Here is a 23,308-nt window from a genome sequence, read left to right on the forward strand (position 1 = left end):
TTAGACGTTTACTTAAAGTATTTTTCACGCTGATTCCAAAAATGCAATCCGTTTTTGTCGGAAAGATTCCTAAGTGGATGTAAAACGAAGGCTAAAATTACGAATCTAATGTTCATTTCGCGGTTCGGATGGTAATATGGCGTGGTCTGGACGGGTCCGAATGTGTGCTGAGGACTGTGTGAGCAAAGCAAACAGCTGTTTATACTTGACTCAATACGGAATTAAATCAATTTGTTTTGAAACTAAATAATCAGCTCTTAGTAAGTGAGGAAGGTAGGTTGGGTTTTATGCGAATTTGTGACTGTATTAAGTGTTTTGAAGTTAGGTTCGATTAGGAAGGTAAAGTTTAGTTTATAATGAACCGGCTCATTAATTTATGCTACCTCCAGACTGTCTTTGTACAATTGAAATAGTGGTTGAAACACAATGAAATAACATTATAAAAAAGGCTTGCAAATAAAACAAAAATTGAAATATTTACTTATCTTGTTATTTTTACCTTAAATTCAATTTCCATAGTTAGGCCTACACAGTACTTTATTTGTTTCTAGGCCTATATTCAGGCTTCTATTCTTCTGGTAACATGGTCCTACAGGTTAAAATACTTAAATAATAACATTGTTTTGCATTTTAAATTGTAACATTGTTTTGCATCTTCCCTTAAGAAGGAGTTCCAGATTACTTATAACGAAAATGATTTTTATAAAATAAAAAAAGAATATAAGATGTTTTAACATTAAAACCTAATAAACTATGCATTAAAAATTCAATAAAAATTAAAAAGTGAAAAAAATGTTAGTAAAAGTTTTGAATATGCCCGACCGGGATTTGAACCAGGGACTCTAGCGTTGAACTCCGATCACTTAGCCACTACACCACGGCAACTTCTAATCACGTATTGTAACGAAAGCCATTACGAATACGAGAATCTAGGTCTCGCAACTGTAAGATAACATCACTTAAGCCGGGTTTACACGCTCCGATAAAACATAACGACTTGTCTGCAACGACTAATCGTTACGTTTTGTCGTAGGTTGAGCGGACCATTTACACGTTCCGTCTTTTTCTCTAACTTTGGCTCTCAAACCACTACCAGATGTATCTTGTTGTTAAGTAGTTGCCCTGTCAATTGCCTGCAGACGGGTCAATTTCTTTATATTTGTTGATTAATTCTACATAGGCCAGGTCTTTCTTCTTCCTGTCAGAATAGTCCTTATGTTTGACTTGCCACAAACTCTTGTATAGTTCAATGAACTCTATTACAAATTCACGAGATGCTTGACGTATGTCTGACATAGTGACAAATGTGACAAAAAACAGTAAATATAAACTTCACACTACACTACACAGTCAAAATATACCACAGCGGTTAAAACAACAGTACTACACAGTACAATTAATTACACAACAGTTAACTGGAACAACGCGAAATCGGAGGGTCTACAGGTTGCAACGATGGCTGAGTCACCGTTTACACGCAACGACTTGTCGCTACGATCTACAGAAAATCGCTACGATCTTCAGAAATTAGTGGAAATTTCCACCAACCTTCCAACCTCACTCCAACTCAGACAAAACGTAACGACTTCCAGTTTACACGTTCCGTTTTGCATGAGCGATTTGTCGTTGCAGACAAATCGTTACGTTTTATCGTAGCGTGTAAACCCGGCTTTAGCCACTACACCACGGCAACTTCTAATCACGTATTGTAACGAAAGCCATTACGAATACGAGAATCTAGGTCTCGTAACTGTAAGATAACATTTCCCAAAAATTGTCTTGCTCGGTAGAACTTTTACCAAACGAAATTCGACTGACTACAACAGTTCCTACAGATTTAATCATTTATTGATCTCATAGGCCTATCTACCAATGAAGTGAAAAATTGGAATATTTTAATGAAAATGTCAAGAGGGGTTCACCAGTTAATTAATAATTAAAAAAGTAAGCCATAGATAAGTTAGGCCTACACCCAATGTTATCGTAGGCTAACTTAGTACTTTAATACTTTTTTAATGGTCCTTTACTTATGCTAAAACAAATAGTTGGCAACCATATGACACAAAAACAACATTGATTGTCAAAGGCCTACAATAAACAACACTCTACAAACTAAACAAATTAAAACTATTTGTTTTTAGTCATGCGTTAATTTAGTTAAAGTTTTTTCATTTTCTCTGTCAATGGTTACTATCTTTTTTAGGCTTGGATTTTATAAGAATAAATTGTGGATAAGATAAAATGTTAGTTTGTCTCTTAAAACACAAATTTTATCAATTTCATATCCCATATCTGGTCAGATCTGGATGCCAGATACGATCAGATCTGTGATGCCAGATCTGAACTAATTCCATATCTGGTTAGATATGGGTGCCGGATCTGGAATATGTCCAGATATGTCATCCCAGATCTGGTCAGATAAAGAATCCAGATCTGGGACCAGTCCACTTTTCCATAAGGGACTAACACCATTTTATGGCATCAAACTATTGAATATTATTCATAAGAATTCCAAATTAACCACAGTACTCAAATTGCCATTCGCGATAGACCTAGGGTACTCTTGCATTACTTGCTCTAGCTTTTATAATTAACACTATTTATTCAATTTATGATAGGGCCAGGGGCCACCACATAAGGTTTAAATTCTTGTAAATTTTATGTTTTTTTTTATTTATATGGTTGATATAGGGGATAGAGTCTTACTGTTATTCAGTGCTCGATTTGGGGGGAATGCAGTGGAACGGAGTTCCGGTACCTCTCTTTCAGAAAGATAAAAATATTTGCATAAATAGGTATGGTACCTACATAAAAAGATATTTCATTACATTTCATTTGACTTCAGTTAAAAAAGGTAGCCTTAAAAATAACTTGAATGATGAACGGTTTGCTGAATATAAGAAAGAATGGTATAAATATTAATAATTCTCTCAATGCACCGTAACAACGTGGTTACAACGAGGTTTTTACCAAAAAGTTTGCCGAAATCTTTAAAATTTGAATTCAGGGGATTTTGCGGGTAATCAAGACTTGATTCCGGCTAATTCCGGGGATTACCACCGGATTTTGCGGGTAAAATGAGTAAGTTGTGATGGCAACGCTGGTCATTTGGGTTAAAATACGCACATAGTGGCGTCCCCATCTTAAATAATTGATAATTGATAATTGATCACTGCCACTGTCGCCGCACAAACTTGCGGCGGGCTGCAGAGGCAGGGTTAAGGGGCACCAAAGACTAAAGACAGATTATACATGGTAGCCTACATGGAATTGTCTTCGTTCATTCTCATACGCGACTTCGGAGCGTACTCCTAGTTTATAATTTGATTACAAATTGTTTGCCCTTTTTCAACAAATTATTATTTTCGACTTGGAGACGCGTACACTCAAACTCCAAAAGACAGTAAAGTACTTCTTTCTTTACACATACTCACAAAGAGATGTGGTTAGCTGAAGTCCGGAATATAATAATATACCAAAGATATTGTTTTCCTTTTTCCTTTTCATTTTCCTTAGGCCTAGTTTTATTTCTTGAAATAATGTATTCCTCTGTGTTTCTCTATTTGTAATTCATGCAGTTCCTATTCTGCACTAATGATAACATTTGACAAAATCTTGTTTCCAAGCAAGCTTACATTGCCCTGACCTCTCAAAGTTATCTTTAACAAAAGGTTCTGTATTAGCTCACACCTGTTGTAATGAAATGCCTTTGATCAAAGCCGACGAAATAACCCTGGCCCCTGACCCCTGACCCCTTACTACTGTGATACACCCCATTAATACTACTGTACTAGCAATGAAGGGGTATCCTCTAGAGATTTATCGGTCCCCCAGCAGCACCTTTAGGCCTACTATTTTCTCATTTGATAACATTACATTTCTATGTTCTGTTAAAGACAATTTAGAAAACTTTTAAGCCTTTTCAACGCGCGGCTCGGATTAACCTGACTACAAGTAGTCTGTTGTCCGTAATCCTTCATAAAACACGTTGAATAACAAGGGGCCCAGCACCAATCATTGTAGACACCGTTTCGTTATGATCTTGTTCACTTTAAAACGATCTAAAGTTGGAAATAGCGTCTGTATTCCCTGGAACTAGCAGGTTACACTTCGATTGATGCTCTCCAGATATCCGCATTCACGCAACACTCTTCAAATTATTTACCCCCATGCAGTAACAAAAACTCCATTAACATCTCAGAACAGACACGTTCATTAACATCAGCCATTACTCGAATATCTTTTTCATGTAAGGCAGCGACCCAACTGTTGCCACACCTTTGATAAATCTAGGTCCTAAACTGTCTATTATTGTTTTTATTATTTGTTTCTATTTTCAGTTTTATCCTCCTAAACAATTTCTCCATATTTCCTATTCTTGAAAGAAGGGGTTTACTTCACTTTGGTTCTTGTTGGAAAACACGCCTTGACTACTGACTCCAAGTCGTCTGAGAACTTGCCCTTTTTCAACATCTTGTTATACAGCACCATCAGCGTACACTCTTTTAAAGATCGTACACTTATTGGCTGAATCTTCTTTGAATCCATGAGCTGTTCTGTCTCTCAATTGGACAATACTAAATGCAACTCTTTTATATGAAATCATCTTCACCTATTTAAGCATTGTCCTAGGTAATATTTACTTCTGACGTCCCTTTTGAAAAAAAGGTGATAAGACACTGTCACATGTTCTTGAGAGTGTGTGTTTTTGAGTCTGCTCTTCTTCTAGATCCAGGAACCCCCTTCGATCGGATACTCCTACATGTTCTTGAGAGTGTGTGTTTTTGAGTCTGCTCTTCTTTCAGATCCAAAAATACCCTTCGATCGGATACTCCTACATGTTCTTGAGAGTGTGTGTTTTTGAGTCTGCTCTTCTTTCAGATCCAAAAAAACCCTTCGATCGGATGCTCCTACATGTTCTTGAGAGTGTGTGTTTTTGCGTCTGCTCTTCTTCTAGATACAGGAACCCCATTCGATCGGACACTCCTACATGTTCTTGAGAGTGTGTGTTTTTGAGTCTGCTCTTCTTTCAGATCCAAACCCTCTTCGATCGGATACTTGTACATGTTCTTGAGAGTGTGTGTTTTTGAGTCTGCTCTTCTTTCAGATCCAAAAACCCCCTTCGATTGGACACTCCTACATGTTCTTGAGAGTCTATGTTGTAGATTTTCCTTTCCTACCAGATACAGAGCGTCTAGTTACAACCCAAATATGTACTGCGTCAAATGTACTTCGCAGAGTCTTCCATGCCAGTACCATCGTATTATTTCTCCTGCTGAGTTTTTTTAAACTTTCCCACAACAATCCTTTAGGTTTTTAACCGCCAGTAGATTTTCTTTATTCCATATCTACATATCCTCTCTTCTCTTAAGCTTGAGCTGACCACCTTGCAACATCCCTACTCTCATAACTTCTTTCGTATTTACGTCAGGTCTCGTAGAATATTGTCTAGTTTCAGCTGTTTTAAATCCTACCTTTTCTCACCACGTAGAACCAGAATGAACGTTCTTCTGTTCATTCTGATGTCTATGATCTTGAAACTCCTCCTGAAACCTCGCTGAAGTTATACAATGGTCACTAAGTGTTTCTTCGCTGATTCTCCAAATAGACATTCGTGACTGGTACATTTCTCTACAGAGTACATTACCATAGAAAGCTGTTGCTGATGTTTTGTTGATGTTGTGTTGCAGACCAAAGACCGGGAGACAGCCCTTCACTGCGCCGCCCAGTACGGACACACGGCAGTGGTCAGTCAGTTGTTGGAACACTCCTGTGATCCGACAATCCGCAACAGCCGACACGAGACCGCGCTGGACCTGGCTGCCCAGTATGGAAGGTAGGTCTACTGAGTTTACAAATTGTACAAAGAATTCGCCTGGCTTCTTTATTCTAGGATGTGTGTTTGGCATTTTGGTATCAGAATGATACATCTTTGATGTAAAAATATTGCATTGAATTTTTGACTTCGGGTCTCCGGGATATGAATATAGTGGTCACTATATTCCCAAATCCAACAACGTGGCCCTCTGCCAAAGACCAAGATACGACTGCCTACGGTAGTTTGACTGTGGAGCCCTCCATCAGGATTATGGAATATTGTGGTAATTAACCTACTTGAGCCCATAAAATCGAACTCAAAATCAATATCAACATACTGAAATACATCCGTCTTTAATTTTTTAAAGCCTTTAAACATAACTGTGCATGCTCACACCATAGGGTATGTTTTATAGTTAAAGATTCTGTGAATACGCTTGACCAAGCTAGTTTTATTTTGAACTCCTATCGATTACATCACAGGAGGATTAAATTGATCTGAACTGTAATTTTACTCTGGGGTTGACCACGTCGTGTGCGTAAAGTAATTAATAACATCATAGCATAGATTTGTTATGAAAAATGAAACACTAAGTTTCCATTTCAAGGTGGCTTAAACGAATTCCCCCAGTAAATTCGTTTGTGATTCCATGGACGAATTCAACGTCTTTGAAATTCACCATATTCTAAAAATACTAATTCCTCGAGAATCGACGAGCAACCACCTAGGTGGCCTTCCTTGACCAGTCTTCGGAGAGAAATCTACAGAACGATGGCTTCTGGAGTGTGGCTAAACTCTTTATTTCACACTTTGCCAAGATAATGCTGGTGCCTGTAATGTCAGGAAAGTTTGGACGAAGAGTTCGAGAGGCAGTAAGAGAAACCTCTTCCTTTCTTTCGTGATGCTTCTGGGGGTGTTAATCCCACTGGTTTGTTCCAAGCACAAGGCACCTTAGCTATCCGTCGCGTTTCTATGAATTACGTCTTTTGGTCTATGTGTGATCCAACTACATGTCTGAATCCCGGGATCCCGGCCGGGTTTGGTACCATAAACACCCCGGGATTATCGTAATTTAATCCTGGGATTACGGAACCTATATTTTTATTTTTCTGGTTGATGATGAGTTTTGCTTGACATGAAGCACGAAGAACACAATTAATACGCAATCATAGCATGACAATCGGTGATTGAAGATTATCTTCTTTATGATATCGTAAGCCTTATAAAATGTTCTATCAACATAACTACCACACTACTTTACTAAAGATATTATTTATCATTCTAGGTTTTTAATTAGGTCTAGGCTAGTGCGCCGATTTATTTGTTTCACTACTGAATTCCCTGTAGTCTACTACTGTATATAGCTGTGAACTTGCGAGTTTGTATTTGCTTTGGGGTTTTTTATATACGTAAATTATATAATGATTGATCAAACCTATAATGTACCTAAATAACAAAGTCGTGTGATAAAGTTTCGTGTTGTACTATTTTTCAACATCGAAAGAGAACAAAAGTTAACAGTTTAAATCTTGTTAAGTCCTGTTTGAAATCGTCAGAGGATTCATTTAAAGTGTCTAAAAGCTAAAAATCTCAAAATAATAGAATCTTTGGATTCATCACTGATCAACACTTGCTTGTACAGAATTGTTTATTCACACCGTTGCATTACTGCAGCCACATGGCATGAAGTGATCAGAATAGTAATCATAGTATTCCATATGATTACATAAATAAGTAATACGACTAGTACGTTGTCACTGATTAGTGATTACTAACTGATGCTGTACAGCGTGTCGCATCTCATCAAGAATATATGCATATTGTATCACAAACTTACATGAACGTCGATATATTAATACCAACAACAGAAAAAATTACTGTAACCCAGCGTGATCAACTTTAAAAATAGTGAAATAGTTTTTATATTGTTGTTAGTTACTGAATTCCATTTTTTTACTTTTGTTTTGCAGTATTGCAGTCCTCCTAGCCAAGAGAAGTTAGTTTGTTATATATTATTACTAGCAGAGTACCCGTCCTTCGTACGGGGTTGGCATATAAGTTTAAAATGCTTATTGCAGTTATGCGTTTGTAATGGAGGAGGAGAAAGTTTGATACAATTTGCTTCTATATAAATTGACGGTATACTATGGTATTACACATCTACTATAGCCATAATGTTCTACCACTTCACCTAAAAAGTAAGAAAAATAAATTATTAAAAATTCTCAAAAAACACAAATTATTCATGACATTAAAAACATAAACATAACTGTAAACAATCCTACTCTGACAGTTCTCATTATATAAATGCAAAAAAAATATAGTGCTGCACCCTGTTGGTAAATCTTATAGCTTTAACGCTTTTGAATATCACAGAACCAACTTTGTTAGTTGAAACAGCTGACAAAATTCTTTAATTCCCTTTAAATATGAATACTCATAAGGTTAACATGGGGAACTACAGAGCCACTGGGGCGGAGCCCGAAAGGATTTTTGAGATAAGAATATGCCTATATGTTAATCGGGAATGTGAGCTATCATGATGCCAAATTTCAGCCCAATCCGTCCAGTGGTTTATGCGTGATTGAACTTCAAACAAACAAACACACAAACTTTCACATTTATAATATTAGTGTTACAAGTCAGGAGCCCCGCGCAACAATAGCCAGGCGCCGTCACAAAAGGGTTGTTTGTTTACACGGGTTTCTCAGAACGCACCACTGATAGACAATAGACCTATGTCAACGGACTACCTCAATAGGGGCCCTAGAACCTTCTACTTCTACGCCGGTTTGTAAACAACGGATGCTCGAACTCTCCACTCTAGAATGTTCCACGACAAACTTATATAAGGGACCGTCTTCCAGCACACGGCAGTTGAGTTGAGTTGAGCCTTCCGAGAATCGTCGCAGCAGTGCCCGTCGGTGTTAGTGACCAGTGCTAGTGCTAGTGGCAGTGACAGTGTAGTGACAGTGAGAGTAACAGTGTAGTGACTCTAGTGACAGTGTAGTGACAGTGTTGTAACAGAAGTGATAAATCCTGTAGAGGCCAGCTGTAAGTAGAAACATTGTAAATTAGAATAGGCTTTAGCTAGGTTTAGATAGGGTTAGTTAGGTGTTAGGTAATTCTAATATCTGTAAATATAGAATAATTAGTGTAAATAAATAGTTATTATAAAATCGCCAAGTTTTATTTGTAAAGAACCTGCTAAGCCCGCAACAATTGGTGTCAGAAAGCGGCATTATTTTGGCGATTTTAATTGTAAAATATTGAGTTTAATTTTAGTTGTATTAGATATTTTAGTAAGATTCAGGGTCTTCATTACATAGTAGTAATTTGTGTCGTAAATTTGTTTACAAAGGAAAAAATCATTTATTGTAAAATTATTTTAATTGTTTGGCATAAAAATGGCTTTCAAAGGTGTGAAACTTGATGAGTTAAAAGTAGCTGACCTGAGGAGAGAATTAGAAGAACGAGATATTGATACTAGTGGAACTAAATCAGCCCTTCAGGCACGCCTTAAACAAGCTTTAATTGATGCAGGTGAAGACCCAGAAAACGTTTTATTTGAAACATCAGATATGAATAAAATGCTTAAGAACTTAGAGTCAAAAATGTCAGAAAATAGTAAAACATTAGAGTCAATGTCAGAAAATAGCAAAACATTAGAGTCAAAAATGTCAAACCTAGAAGCTAATATCGAGTCTAAAATGTCAGAAAATAGCAAAAACCTAGAAGCTAGCATTGAGTCAAAAATGTCAGAAAATAACAAAAACTTAGAAGCTAGCATCGAGACAAAAATGTCAAATGTAGAATCAAAAATGCTGAACAAATTAGGTGAATATTCTAGCAAAGTTGATAGTTTAGAAAGTAGAATAAATGAAATCGATGAGAAAGTTAACTGTATAGAAAAGAATCTAGAAGATAGGTTAGTTGATAAGCTTAGGCAGGAGATGGCTGCATCGGGGAGCTTCACACCTGCGTCATCGGCTAGCACTAGCGAACTTCAGCAGGATAACACCCTAGATACGATCTCCAAACCAGCGCCCACCATTGCTGCCGTTGCCCCTCAGAACATCGTTCCTCACTTCGATGGCAAAACTCCCTGGGAGGACTACATGCTTCTCTTCGAGACAGCGGCTATGGTTCATGGGTGGACCGAGGAGACAAAGGCTTCAGCGCTGTGCCTTGCACTACGGGGTGATGCACTAGCTGTTCTGCATGCTATGCCAATGGCGGAGCGGAAGAATTTCGCAGAGTTAGTAAGAAGATTGGACATGCGCTTTGGACATCGACATATGGACCAGCTCTATCGATCACAGCTGCGGAACCGGATCCAGAAGCCCAGCGAGTCACTTCAGGAGTTTGAAGCCGACATTGCTCGCCTGGTGAGAAACGCCTATCCATCGGTCACGGATGATGTCTACGAGAGTTTGGCGGTGGATAAATTCCTAGACGGTCTACGTGAACCTGAGACTCAACAGGCAGTGAAACTCGCCAGACCAAAGACCCTGAGTGACGCACTGACACAGGCACTGGAGTTCGAGGCTGTGCGACAGTCGGTTAGGGGCCAGGCTCGAGTCCGCGTGGCAGACGCAGAACCTACAACTCCACTGGACATCGAGGAGCTAGTAAAGAGAGTGCTGGAGGCACTAAAAACTCGTCGCCGGCAGATACGCTGTTGGAGCTGCGGACAGATAGGACATCCCCGGAGTAAATGTCCTTCGACCACATCAGAACCGAAGCAGGAAAACTAAGGAGGGTTGATGGAAAGGGGCAACCGTCAGCCCGCGATTTGAAAGCCCCGAGGAAAAGTGTTAAAGTTGCTTCACTGGGAAGTCAGTCGAGCAGTTTCTACGTCGACGGAAAGGTGAACGGGCGTCTCCAAAGCTGACTTCTGGACACCGGGGCGACTATGACCATCCTGAATCCAAGCACGGTGTCGACGGAAGATATTTCACCAACATCATGGTCTCTACGTACAGCTACAGGTCAGCTGGCTCAGGTCTATGGGCAGACGGTTGCTACCTTTCACATCGGCGGCTGCGTGTTTCAACACTGCGCACTTGTTGCCGACATAGACGAGGACGTGATTTTGGGAACCGATATAATGGTGAAGTTTGGATTGAAGTTGGACATGTCAAGAGGATTAATGACTCTCGGAGATGAAGATGTCATACTTCGGCGTGGAAAGGATATCTCTGCACGCGTCCTTCTATTGGAAGACACAACGCTACCAGCACGCAGCCAAGTCATCGTTCGAACTACTGTCGAAGGAGATTGGACTAGTGGACAAAGTGTTCTTCTGGAGCCAGGAAGTGACAGTGAATCCCAGCTTGGACGTGGTGTCGTTGTCGCCAGATCCTTATTTAACTTAGGACACGAAAATCCGGTGCGGCTGATGAACTTGAATGGTTTTCCTGTGACAATTAAAAGAGGAGTAACGATCGGAACTTGCGTGGCTGTTAATTCGGTGGTGCGTCAGCTAAAATCATGTCCGCAATCCCCAAATGGATTGCCGAAAGAGCTGGAAGATTTCGTGGAGAGCACCTGTATGGAGCTGACGCATCAACAAAGTGCAAAAATTAGGGACTTTGTTACCAGATGGCAAGATGTCTTTGAGTACGGAAGTGGCCCTAGGGGAAGAACGAATATAGTACAACACAAGATAGACACCGGAGATGCAAAACCCATACGTCAGGCCCCTAGACGACTCCCACTGGCAAAACGTGACGAAGCCGAGGGAATCATAAAGGAGATGGAAGCGGATGGTGTTATCGAGCCTTCTAGCAGCCCTTGGGTGTGACCTGTAGTACTAGTGAAAAAGAAGGACGGCTCAACGAGATTTTGCGTAGACTACCGCCTTCTCAACAATGTCACCAAGAAAGACAGCTACCCTCTCCCCAGGATTGATGACACACTCGACACTCTGGGAGGATGTAGAATATTCTCGACTTTAGACCTCAGAAGTGGCTACTGGCAGGTCGGGCTCGCTCCTGAGGATAAGGAGAAGACAGCGTTCTCTATTGGGACAGGACTTTGGCAATTCACTGTGCTGCCTTTTGGACTTTGTAATGCTCCTGCTACTTTTGAAAGGCTTATGGAGAACGTCCTCAGGGGATTGTCATGGGAGACATGCCTGGTTTACTTGGACGACATTATCGTCCTAGGCAAATCCTTCGAAGACCACCTGAAGAACCTGGAGAATGTCTTCATGCGACTGCGGATGGCTAATCTGAAGTTGAACCCCAAGAAGTGCAACTTGTTCCGCAAACAGGTCAATTACCTCGGCCATGTCGTATCAGACAAAGGAGTGTCTGTGGATCCGGAGAAGATCAGAGCTATCACCGATTGGCCGATACCTCAGGATAAACACCAGGTTAGAAGCTTCCTCGGGCTGTGTGCTTACTACAGGAAATTTGTTAAGGGATTTGCTAATATTGCAAAACCACTAACCAAGTTGACCGAAGACAAGAGGACCTTTGTTTGGGATAACGACTGCGATAAAGCTTTTGAAGAGCTGAAGACTAAATTATGCAGCGCACCCATATTGAGCTACCCACGATCCGACGGAAAGTTCATATTAGACACGGACGCTAGCAATACAGCCATTGGAGGAGTTCTTTCTCAGCTCCAGGATGGAGAAGAACATGTGATCGGATACTTTAGTAAGGTCCTGTCAGCACCTGAGCGTAATTACTGTGTCACCAGGAGGGAGCTTCTCGCAGTGGTTAAGTCCATAGAACACTTCCATAAGTACCTGTATGGAAGAAGGTTTCTCCTGAGAACCGACCATGCCGCACTGATGTGGTTGCTGAGATTCAAGTCTCCTGAAGGACAGGTTGCAAGATGGTTAGAAAGATTACAGGAGTATGACTTCGAATCAATCCATCGTGCGGGGCCAAGCCACAGGAACGCAGATGCACTATCCAGAAGACCATGCGGGGACAGCTGCGCGCACTGCACACGCAAGGAAGACAAAAGTGCATCGGTTCATCGTGTGACCGCCGTTGACGACGAATGGGATAGTAAGAGAATGTCAGAGGACCAGAAGGAAGACGCCGACCTAAGACACGTTATGCAATGGAAGATGGACAATAAAGGAAGACCATCGTGGCAGGATATTGCTCCATTGTCTAAGAATGTGAAGACCTACTGGGCGCAGTGGAACTCGATTTTAATGGAAGAAGGAGTTTTGAAGCGAGTCGTCGAATCGGAGGAAGGAGGGCACCGCAAACTCCAACTAATAATTCCAAAGAAGAGGGTTCCCGAAGTGCTAAGAGAAGTACACGATGGAATTTCTGGAGGCCATCTAGGGGTACATCGTACACTTGCTAAAGTAAGGGAGCGCTTCTACTGGGCTAATCAGAAAGACGACGTAATAGATTGGTGCAGAAGGTGTGTGACCTGCGCAGCTTCAAATGGCCCTGTCAACAAACGAAAAGCCCCAATGAGGAAATACAACGTAGGTGCCCCGTTTGAGCGCATCGCCATTGACGTAGCAGGACCGTTCCCCATGTCAGATACTGGAAATAGATTTATTTTGGTTGCAATGGATTACTTCAGCAAATGGGTAGAGGCCTATGCACTGCCTAACCAGGAAGCGGTAACAGTTGCGGATATATTAATCAAAGAATTGGTTAGCCGATTTGGCGTCCCGCTCGAACTTCATTCTGACCAAGGAAGAAATTTTGAGTCAGCGGTATTCTCTAGAATGTGTGAAGTTCTTGGTATCCGGAAGACTCGAACAACACCTCTTCATCCACAGTCAGATGGCATGGTAGAACGCATGAACAGGACGATGGGAAGGTATCTGTCAAAGGTTGTCTCCGAACATCAGCGGGACTGGGACCAATACCTGCACCTGTTCCTACTTGCTTATAGGAGTTCTGTCAACGAAACCACCGGCCAGACTCCAGCCAACGTAGTTTTCGGGCGTGAGCTACGTCTTCCATGCGATCTGCAGTTTGGATTGAAGCCGGATGAATGTGTGGTTGGCGAGGACTACGTATCGGATCTGCGGAAGAGGATGGACGAGATACACGAGTAGGTTCGTCGCAACATATCTGGAGCAAGTGACAGGATGAAGGAGAGGTACGACGTGAAGGCCGAGAAAGGAGGGTTCACACCTGGTGATCTCGTGTGGCTACATAATCCCCGAAGGCGTCGTGGTTATTCACCCAAACTCCAGAACTCATGGGAGGGACCCTATGAAGTTATTTCCCGTTTAAATGACGTCATCTACAGGATTAAGAAACAACCAAATGGCAAACCAAAAATAGTTCATTATAACAGGCTTGCACCCTACAAAGGAGATCACGGCCAACAAGTTCGGAACCTCTCAACCAAGCAAAGAGACGTCGTGCCTGAGAGACATGGAAATGAGGGACTGAGGTTGTTGTACAAGGACCTCTTCACCTTGCCAGTGGAATATGCCTTGGCACACTGTGTAGCAGAAGACCTGAGAGCGTCGCGAGGTATAGCCACAGTCTTCAGGAAAAAGTTTGGAGGGACCGAAGATCTTGAGCGTCGGAGCCCCGCCATTGGCACAACCCTTCACCTGGAGCGCAATGGACAGCATTTGTTCCACCTCGTAACCAAGGAGACGTCAAGCCAGAAGCCCTCCTACGAATCGTTGAAGAAAAGCCTGCAAGACCTGCGAGACAAGCTCCTTCGGATCGGAATAAAAAAGCTTGCTATTCCCAGGCTGGGATGTGGTTATGACGGACTGGAATGGAGGATTGTAAGAAATATGGTGCAGGAACTTTTTGAGGACACTGGCATCGACATTGTGGTCTGCGTATACAACCCATGGGGAACCGGAGACATTATAGGTCCAGAAGATCCTAAACTTCGAGAGAAATCTGTTCTGGGTCAGAACAGTCTTAAGGAGGGGGCAGTGTTACAAGTCAGGAGCCCCGCGCAACAATAGCCAGGCGCCGTCACAAAAGGGTTGTTTGTTTACACGGGTTTCTCAGAACGCACCACTGATAGACAATAGACCTATGTCAACGGACTACCTCAATAGGGGCCCTAGAACCTTCTACTTCTACGCCGGTTTGTAAACAACGGATGCTCGAACTCTCCACTCTAGAATGTTCCACGACAAACTTATATAAGGGACCGTCTTCCAGCACACGGCAGTTGAGTTGAGTTGAGCCTTCCGAGAATCGTCGCAGCAGTGCCCGTCGGTGTTAGTGACCAGTGCTAGTGCTAGTGGCAGTGACAGTGTAGTGACAGTGAGAGTAACAGTGTAGTGACTCTAGTGACAGTGTAGTGACAGTGTTGTAACAGAAGTGATAAATCCTGTAGAGGCCAGCTGTAAGTAGAAACATTGTAAATTAGAATAGGCTTTAGCTAGGTTTAGATAGGGTTAGTTAGGTGTTAGGTAATTCTAATATCTGTAAATATAGAATAATTAGTGTAAATAAATAGTTATTATAAAATCGCCAAGTTTTATTTGTAAAGAACCTGCTAAGCCCGCAACATTAGTAAGAAGTAAGATTTCAGTAAAGAATTGACGCACAGTATATTGTTGTAAGATATTTTGCAACAAATTGGGATAGTACAGTTTTATTACAACATCGTATCTACTATACAAGGATTCAGGGATTGTAATTTCTTGCACGAGTTCACAACATTTTCATCGACAAATAGTATGATGCACTTTGTTGTTCTCAGATAAAGTATGGACTTCATCATGTCCGAAAAATCGGCGTTTGCAATGGCCCTTCCAAGCTTTTGTGTGAAGATCATGATAATCCAAGCCTCTTTCGGTTTCTTCATAAGCTCAAATCGTTTAATAATTGCATTCCAGTACTGTTTGTTCTGTCTCTCTATTTTACCAATGAATACACAGACCACTATAATACAGACTAAAACTTAACTGCACGTGTCATTTTTTTCTCAGGATTGTTCCAACTCATGGTTGCGTTGACTGAGATCCATAAGAAGTAACCCCTCTGATTTATTTTCAGACATTTGCCATCTGGCTTAGCAAGGTTTTTCTTGCTGTTAACAGAGTCCTTGCAGGCTCTGCCTTCAAAAACTAGTATTCGAGCGATATATATCGCGCGTTTTAGTTACGTCTAACATGATCGGGCCGATTGTAAAAGGATCAGGCGAAGAGTTCACGCGATATTGTCTCATAATTCTGTAGTTGATGTGCGGGTTTCTGATGTATGACCATGGTTGATGTTTCTATTCACAGGCCACAATTTTATTGGCACCTTTCATGTCCATTATTCTGAAGTCTACAATCATAATACAATTATTTGAAGAGGTGCGACTCCAGCCGCAGAAGTCTCAAAATTATCAGTGCTGTCAAACGGATGAACACATCTTGTGGGTGTGCATATGAAACGTCCCTCGCTTTCTCGCTATTTCACAAAAACTAAAAATACATTGTTAACAAAGGTTTAGTTCTTTTAAACCGACATTTCCTTGGAAAATTAGCCATTCACAATCTGATCCAAATTATTTAAACGCAGTTTACCAAGTTCGCTTCTAAAAACAACTCCGCGTCAGGCCCTTACTTGTGGATTTAGACGGCATCTGACGTGAACGGCATTAAGACGTGGTTCTGCGTTCTCAACGGGAAGAAGGAATCGGCATAAACAAAGCTCTGGCCTCTCTGACCAGACCTTAAAATCTCTTCCCAAAGATTTTACGTAATATATTGGCTTAGTCTGTCTCTGGTATCGTGCCTTCACGTCGGTATCGGCAACCACTTCGTTCTTGGTCTTTTCATGTGCATTTAGTGCAATCTATATCCACACCTTCCCCGAGGGAAGGATATTACACTTTAGTCACTTATTCTTTGATGCCATGAAATCCATCTGTAGCCCTGATGAAATCCAGTAAAGCAGTGTACAGTATAATTCAAATTGCGTCTTGTTGAGTTTTCCTCGGGAATCATACAGCTTCTTTTACAACCGCCATTGTGCTTAGTTTGTTTATGTCGGGCCTTTACGATAGTCTGTATGATGGAACCTGTCTCTTGATCCTCCGTCTGCTTGGGTACAATGTATTAGGCCCCGACCAGTTACAGTTAGACGAAGGGTCAGGAGATAGGCTCCATCATGCAGACTGTAGGGCTCCCAGTTTCGACGTCCAGGATTTCTCCACCGTATCAAACTAGGTCAACAATATCCATCCTGATAGAACCTAGGCAGATTAGACAAACTTACTGTAAAGTTTGATTGACGGCTGTAACATTACTACTGAATTTCTTTTGGTTCCAAACCTACTGTCCTCACTCCTACTTTTATAGACCCATTCGTACAGATTCCAGCATCCAGTGATCCTCTCGTCCACTTGTACAATTTCTTCTCTCTGTGATCATTATTATTGTTATGTTACAGACTGGAGACTGTAGAACTGCTAGTCAGGACACACCCTGAGTTGCTACAACCCTACCTCAGCAACCAAGGCTCTAGTCCGCCCTTCACCTTCCCTCACACACCACTTCACCTCGCCTCCAGAAATGGCCACAAGTAAGTCTATCAACCTTTACTTTGTCTTCTGAATGTGTTTGGTATTTACTCTGAATTTTGTGATACACTAATTGGTGCGACTTCTTGCACGAGGGTTAGTAAATTATGGTTGTTTTCAGTTTTACACGTCAAGATTACGTTTGGGTTTGTTTCTGTACAGTATTAGGGTGCCATCTTCAGAAATAAAATCAGGTTTTCTCCTAGCTCATAGCCAGAGTATCGCCAAAGTGAATATATGAGGTTGAAAAAGGTGCAGTGCAGTGCAATTCGGTTGGGTTTCCGTTCGAGTTGGCATGGACACATTTAGAGAAAGACAGAATTTACTTCCCATGGATGCTAGTATAGAGTGCGCATCTGGTCTGCCCACAAAGCATTTCTACTAAGTCTCAGTACGTACCTCTGTGACAAATTATTTCTACAACCGAATGTATATTTGAGAAGTACTCAAGAAAAACGAAATTCTTATTTTCTACATAAGGTTTAAAAAAGGAAGAGGCTCCACAAATTTCGGATCGGGGATGTTCAACTTACTGCCTCAAAAGTTTCAAAGAGTTTTTCTTGAATTCATATAAATGTATAAGTTACAAGCCACATTGTACTGTATTCTGTTAGTTATTTTTAAGATTATTATTGTTACGTTACATTTGTTGACTATTTATAAGTATCATGTAACCTAGGTTCATTCTGAAAAGCAGTTGTAAATTGAGAACGGCTTGGTAATGCAGGTCTTTTTATTTTCCATTTATTTAGACGGAAATGTTTTGGAATTTTCTGTTGGCATTTTTTACACTTGAAAGTTTATAACGAATATTTACTCTGTGGAGTGCCGATTCTTGATTTAGGAACAGCAATAATAATTGTGAAATAACCTTTGCTTTGACCCGTCGGCGCGTCTGTTGCTGCGTTTCGCTCTGATTAGTTTAAAATACAATCATTGCAGGACTATTGCCATCAAAGATATCGTCTGGACTATTTCGTATATGACTTTTAAAGATCAACCTTTAACCTCACATTGGAGTTAAGACAACATTTTGATATGTCTGAAAACGAATGAGATTATCTAAAAAAAAACATTTGTTTCAATTCTCGGTATTTTAAATTACGCCAAACCAACCACCGTTTGAAAACGTATCAGTAAAAAAAATTTGTTTTCTATTTAAATTGTTCAAATCATTGTATTCTTTGGGTATAAACCTGACGATTTAGATGTCCAGTAGCTTGAAAATGGTGTTTTTAATTCATAGAAAGAGACCTGAACTCATTGTAACTTAGTTACGCCTAATTTGTTCAAGGTTTTTGTTAACTTCATAAGTCCGCGTTAATATCCAACCCACAACCCGAATATTACGTTAAGTACATCAACAAGTGACCCGACAAACACATTACGGGCGTTCCTCATTGATACAAAGTCGCTCTAATGCGAGATCGGTGCCCAATCAATCAGTGAACGATTACTGATTACTGATTACTGATTAGCAGTAATGGTCATAATGACGTAGCTAACATTATGATAAGTAGCTTTTAGACAAAGTGTTGGGCTGATTGATTAATTAATACAAATTGAATACCGACCACGCTACTGAGCTAATAGTTATAATTGTTGCACGGATCATCGTATACAGCATGAATAGTTCTCTAAATGGAAGCTTATTGAGATATAATTTCGTCATCACTACTAATCGTCGGCACTGGACTTTGCTTTGCTCTGCTTCTCACAGCCGTGAAACTCCATTTCGGCTAAGCCGTAGCTTCTATGGACCTGTATAACGAACTTTATACGTGGCTCTTTTGAACAAAAGTAAAAATAAAACTGTTAGGTCTTAAAGAATGGTTTCGTTTTTAGCTCAAGATTTTATGCTGTTCCATTGTTCGATTTCGAATAAGTTGACTTAGCTTATATTTCGTTGGTACACGCACGTAAACTTATTGAGAAACTATTGAGAAACTTTTATTGAATTTCTAAGCTATATCAGACCTTTGGTATTTTTGTAAAAAATTCCGGCTACTTTTATGATAAAATTTTACTATGTGTTTTTTTTACATGGGGTGGGCAACGAATTTATAGGACTAATGCAGAAAACAAAACATTTAGAACATAACTGATTGACTCATAAACCTTTTGAATTTGAATTGTTACACTCAAATAGTTTTAATTTTAATCCGTAATTCGATTTCTTAGAAGACTAGCTCAAGTTCATGTTTTGTTGACACACTCGCTAGAAGACATCTTGGGAAACTAGTACAATTGACTTTATATACCTTATATATACTTTTGTAAAATCTAAAGTCTGGTTACATTTTCATTAAACGTTTCAACATAAGTTCTCTAACGTAGAGTGCCTCTACGAATCTTTTAGAGTCATAACGCCCGGGGAGCTGCTTTAAGGGGGTGGATGAACTATTATAATTACTTAACTTATATTAGTTCATCAATGGCAGGGGTTTCTCCAGCCAAAATGAGAACGGAGATTATTTCTCATGTAGTTTACCATACCACCGTCGGCATAGAAAACTTTATTGTGCGTGTTTGTGTTAAAACAAAATTTGGTCGACCTATGTAATAATCACACATAGAAAAATGAGTTTGATCCGCCATATAATAAACAACAACGGTAAAAGTGAGAGCATTGTTGAAGAAAACTTTTTCAACGTGAATTTTTCAACGCCGATTTTGGTTGGTAAATCAAATGATCACTGATTGGTAAACCATTCACAACAGCAACAACATCAATAGCAACAACAACAGGTGTTGTGGCGAGGTTGTGGTCAGTGTATAAACTGTCAGTTTACTTTGTGACGGTATCTTTGATACATTACATTACACTGACACAACTAATGCTGCCGCTGTCGTCTGTTGACTTGTGTGGTCACATTGTCACTTTAATTGTTATACAAATTGCTGAAAATCGATTTTTTCATAGCAATTTTGTCCACTGGTGTATTTTTTAGAAAATTCTCGCATTTATTTCAGTATTGTCTAATACTAGAAGCAGGTTAACTGTTAGTTCGTGAAAATAACAATTTGTTGTCTGTTTAAACTTTTGCAACTTTTCAGTTGCAGATAAATATTAGCCTACTAAAGATACACTCTCTTATTGTTTTAATAGGTAAAAATGAATGTACAACATGACATAATCTCATTAATATTATACTAGATTTGTAATCAAGCAATTTGAGCCTAATCATCGTTTTTAAGAGCGGGCATCATCTAAAAATACACGTCAGGTCAACGTCAGGTTTCTTAATTTACATGGTTGAATGTTAAACGCCACTGATACGTTTATCCTGTGCAACATTAACCTTAAAACTTAAAAATAATTGCATATTTTACTTACCTTGCCGTATTGTCTTTTGCTGTTGCGGTGCCATCTTTCACTACAGTACTACAAATTCAGCACGTCGTTCAGATCTATTCCACAATGAAAAGATGTTTTGTGAGTGTTTCTTGCGTCTCTCGCCACACTTTAGTTGTTTTTGTTACCATGGATATTACCAATTACCTTGTTGAAAATTATTTTATGAGTTTAAGGTTTTTTATATCCATGGAAACAGCTTTCGTCGTATTCGTACTGAATGATGTAGGTCTATTTGGTTTGTATTGTATACGCATGGCTCAATCACGTCCTGGTTGAAGTTCGTTCGCTACGCTCACTGACATTTTGGTTTCAAATTAGCTGTTGTCATAAATTAAAAAAAATAATAGTGCTGCACCCTGTTGGTAACCCTAGTAACTTTAATGCTGTTGAACATCATAGAACAGAACCAACTTGATACTTACTTACTTGATACTTGATAATGTCCCACTGGAAGCGTATCTACGCCGTGGTCGTCAATGTATTATATTTACTCTTCATTACTCTTATTTTGTTACTCTTCCAGGAATTCTTTTGCATTATATATTTTCTTCTCTACCAGGTACATTTTTAATTTTTTCTTGGCCATTTTGATTTTCATTTTTTAAATTTTGAGGCAAACTATTGTATATTTTTATGCACATGTGATAGGGATTTTTTTTAACCAATGCTGTTCTCACTTGTTGTACATGTAGATCTTGGGCTCATCTGGTGTTATAGTTGTGAATACTATTGTTGTTGGTGAAATATTCTGGTTTGGCTTTAGCGGTAACGGCACATTCCAGAATATAAACTGTTTGGTAGAGAGTTAAAATGCCAAGTTCCTTGAAGGTATCTCGACAGAGATACCTTCAATTAACTTGTTTAATTGAAACAGCTGTTAAGATTCATTAATTCCTTTTAAATATGAACAATCATAAGGTTAACATGGGAAACTCCAGAGCCACTGGGGCGGAGCCCGAAAGCCCGATCAGAATAAAAACTTCTTAGTTTTCCTATTTAATGCCCAAAGAATCGGTGTACCGAATTTCAGCCTCCTAGGTAAATGGGAAGTGGGAGAATTAGTGATGAGTGAGTGAGTGAGTGAGTGAGTGAGTCAGTGAGGGCTTTGCCTTTTATATATTTAGAAGATCATGGGTGTGGTGATACAATGACGATTCGTATACTTATCTCTTTAACAAACTATGATAACAGCAAAACTAAAATATTTAGTTTAGTCGTTGATAGGAAAGTTAAAGATACCTAACTAAAAATTGTAAACAGCATTTGTCACAAGTCAATCAATTTGTCTATCATAGAACCACAAATACTCATGTTTTTCCACAACTTGTAGTCCACTGCAGCAAAAATACAACTGTAATATCTTAGATTGTTAATTCAAGCTACGATCGTTAAGGTTATTTATGCGACATTCACGCACACATTGTTGATGAACGCGCAATCCTATTTTGGCTACGATACTTTGACATTATTGCAATATGTTCAGCTTATATTCATACTTAACGTTATTATTCTATTTTAATACTGCACAAATAAGTTGTTGTTTTTATTCGCAAGTAATATTTTTATTGTTTAATCCCTTTGTTGAATCAAAGGCGCAGGTGGTAAGTGAATAAGTGAAAATGTGGGGAGATGCCTCACCTGCCATTTTTTATGACTAAGACCGTTTAAATAGTCAATGGTTTAAGTTTGATATTTGGTAAACAAAAACAAACGTAAGAATATAAATATTCGCCGGCAAAAAACGAAAGAAATTCTTGACAAATAGGACAGTGTGTCTATGACCATGCTGTAATTTATCACACAATAAATATATGACAAGCAGGTTTTCCTACTTAAAAAATAACAATTGTCTGTAACTTATGTGTGTGTATTATTCGTTCTCGCTGTAACGCACTCATGCACTTCTTCATATCGACGACCTATAAGAACACCTATAAATGAACCAAACACAACATAATAGTCAGAGAAATATAGCATAAGAACCTTAAAAAATTTCAAGAAAACGTTTTATAGTTTTATTTTGTAGTGTTGGGTCTGCAGAGTGACATACTAAAAGCTGCTAAAAATCGGTCCACAGGAAACCACCTAAAATCACTATTAAAAATTGTGGCTTTTCCCAACATTGGACAAATTCGAAAAAAAAGGATACCACATGCATTTTTTATTAAAAAATATTTAAGATATTGACTTGAAATGAAGTACTAACCACCCAATAATAATCGGTGTCGTCCCAACTCAATATCTCAAATTAAATGAATAAAATATGCATGAGGTATATTTTTTTCAAATTTGTACAATGTTGGGAAAACCGCAATTTTTAAACGTTTTTATTAGCTCACTTTCTTGTCCGGTACAAATTTTGCAATCAATTTTATACTAACTTACCGATGAGCTAGAGACTTGAAACTTGAGAGATAGCTCACAAATTGAAGACAATGGAATATTATATAATTTAATTTTCATATTTCCCTTGGGCTACGCCCCATGGGCTTGTTTTTATCCATCCTGATTTTAGGAGGTTTTCTGTTGGCCGATTTTTAGTAACTTTTAGTATGTCACTCTGCAGACCCAACACTACAAAATAAAACCATAAAACGTTTTCTTGCAGTTTTTTTAACGTTCCCTGTGTCAGTTTTTTT

At 39.5% G+C, this 23,308-nt stretch overlaps 1 protein-coding gene across 1 annotated transcript in view; it reads left to right on the forward strand.

Moving 5' to 3' along the window:
* LOC128987000 (ankyrin repeat and SAM domain-containing protein 1A-like) overlaps positions 1-23,308 on the forward strand; it is a 140,059-nt gene that overhangs the window by 34,590 nt on the left and 82,161 nt on the right. The window contains exons 4-5 of the mRNA XM_054407642.1: positions 5,691-5,836; positions 17,182-17,313. Of these exons, the coding sequence (XP_054263617.1) occupies positions 5,691-5,836; positions 17,182-17,313 (278 nt within the window). The remainder of the gene's footprint in view (positions 1-5,690; positions 5,837-17,181; positions 17,314-23,308) is intronic.

This window comes from Macrosteles quadrilineatus, unplaced genomic scaffold (assembly GCF_028750875.1).
Source record: "Macrosteles quadrilineatus isolate MER2022 unplaced genomic scaffold, UCM_ALF_1.0 Scaffold_2__2_contigs__length_208266976, whole genome shotgun sequence".
Lineage (NCBI taxonomy): Eukaryota > Metazoa > Arthropoda > Insecta > Hemiptera > Cicadellidae > Macrosteles > Macrosteles quadrilineatus.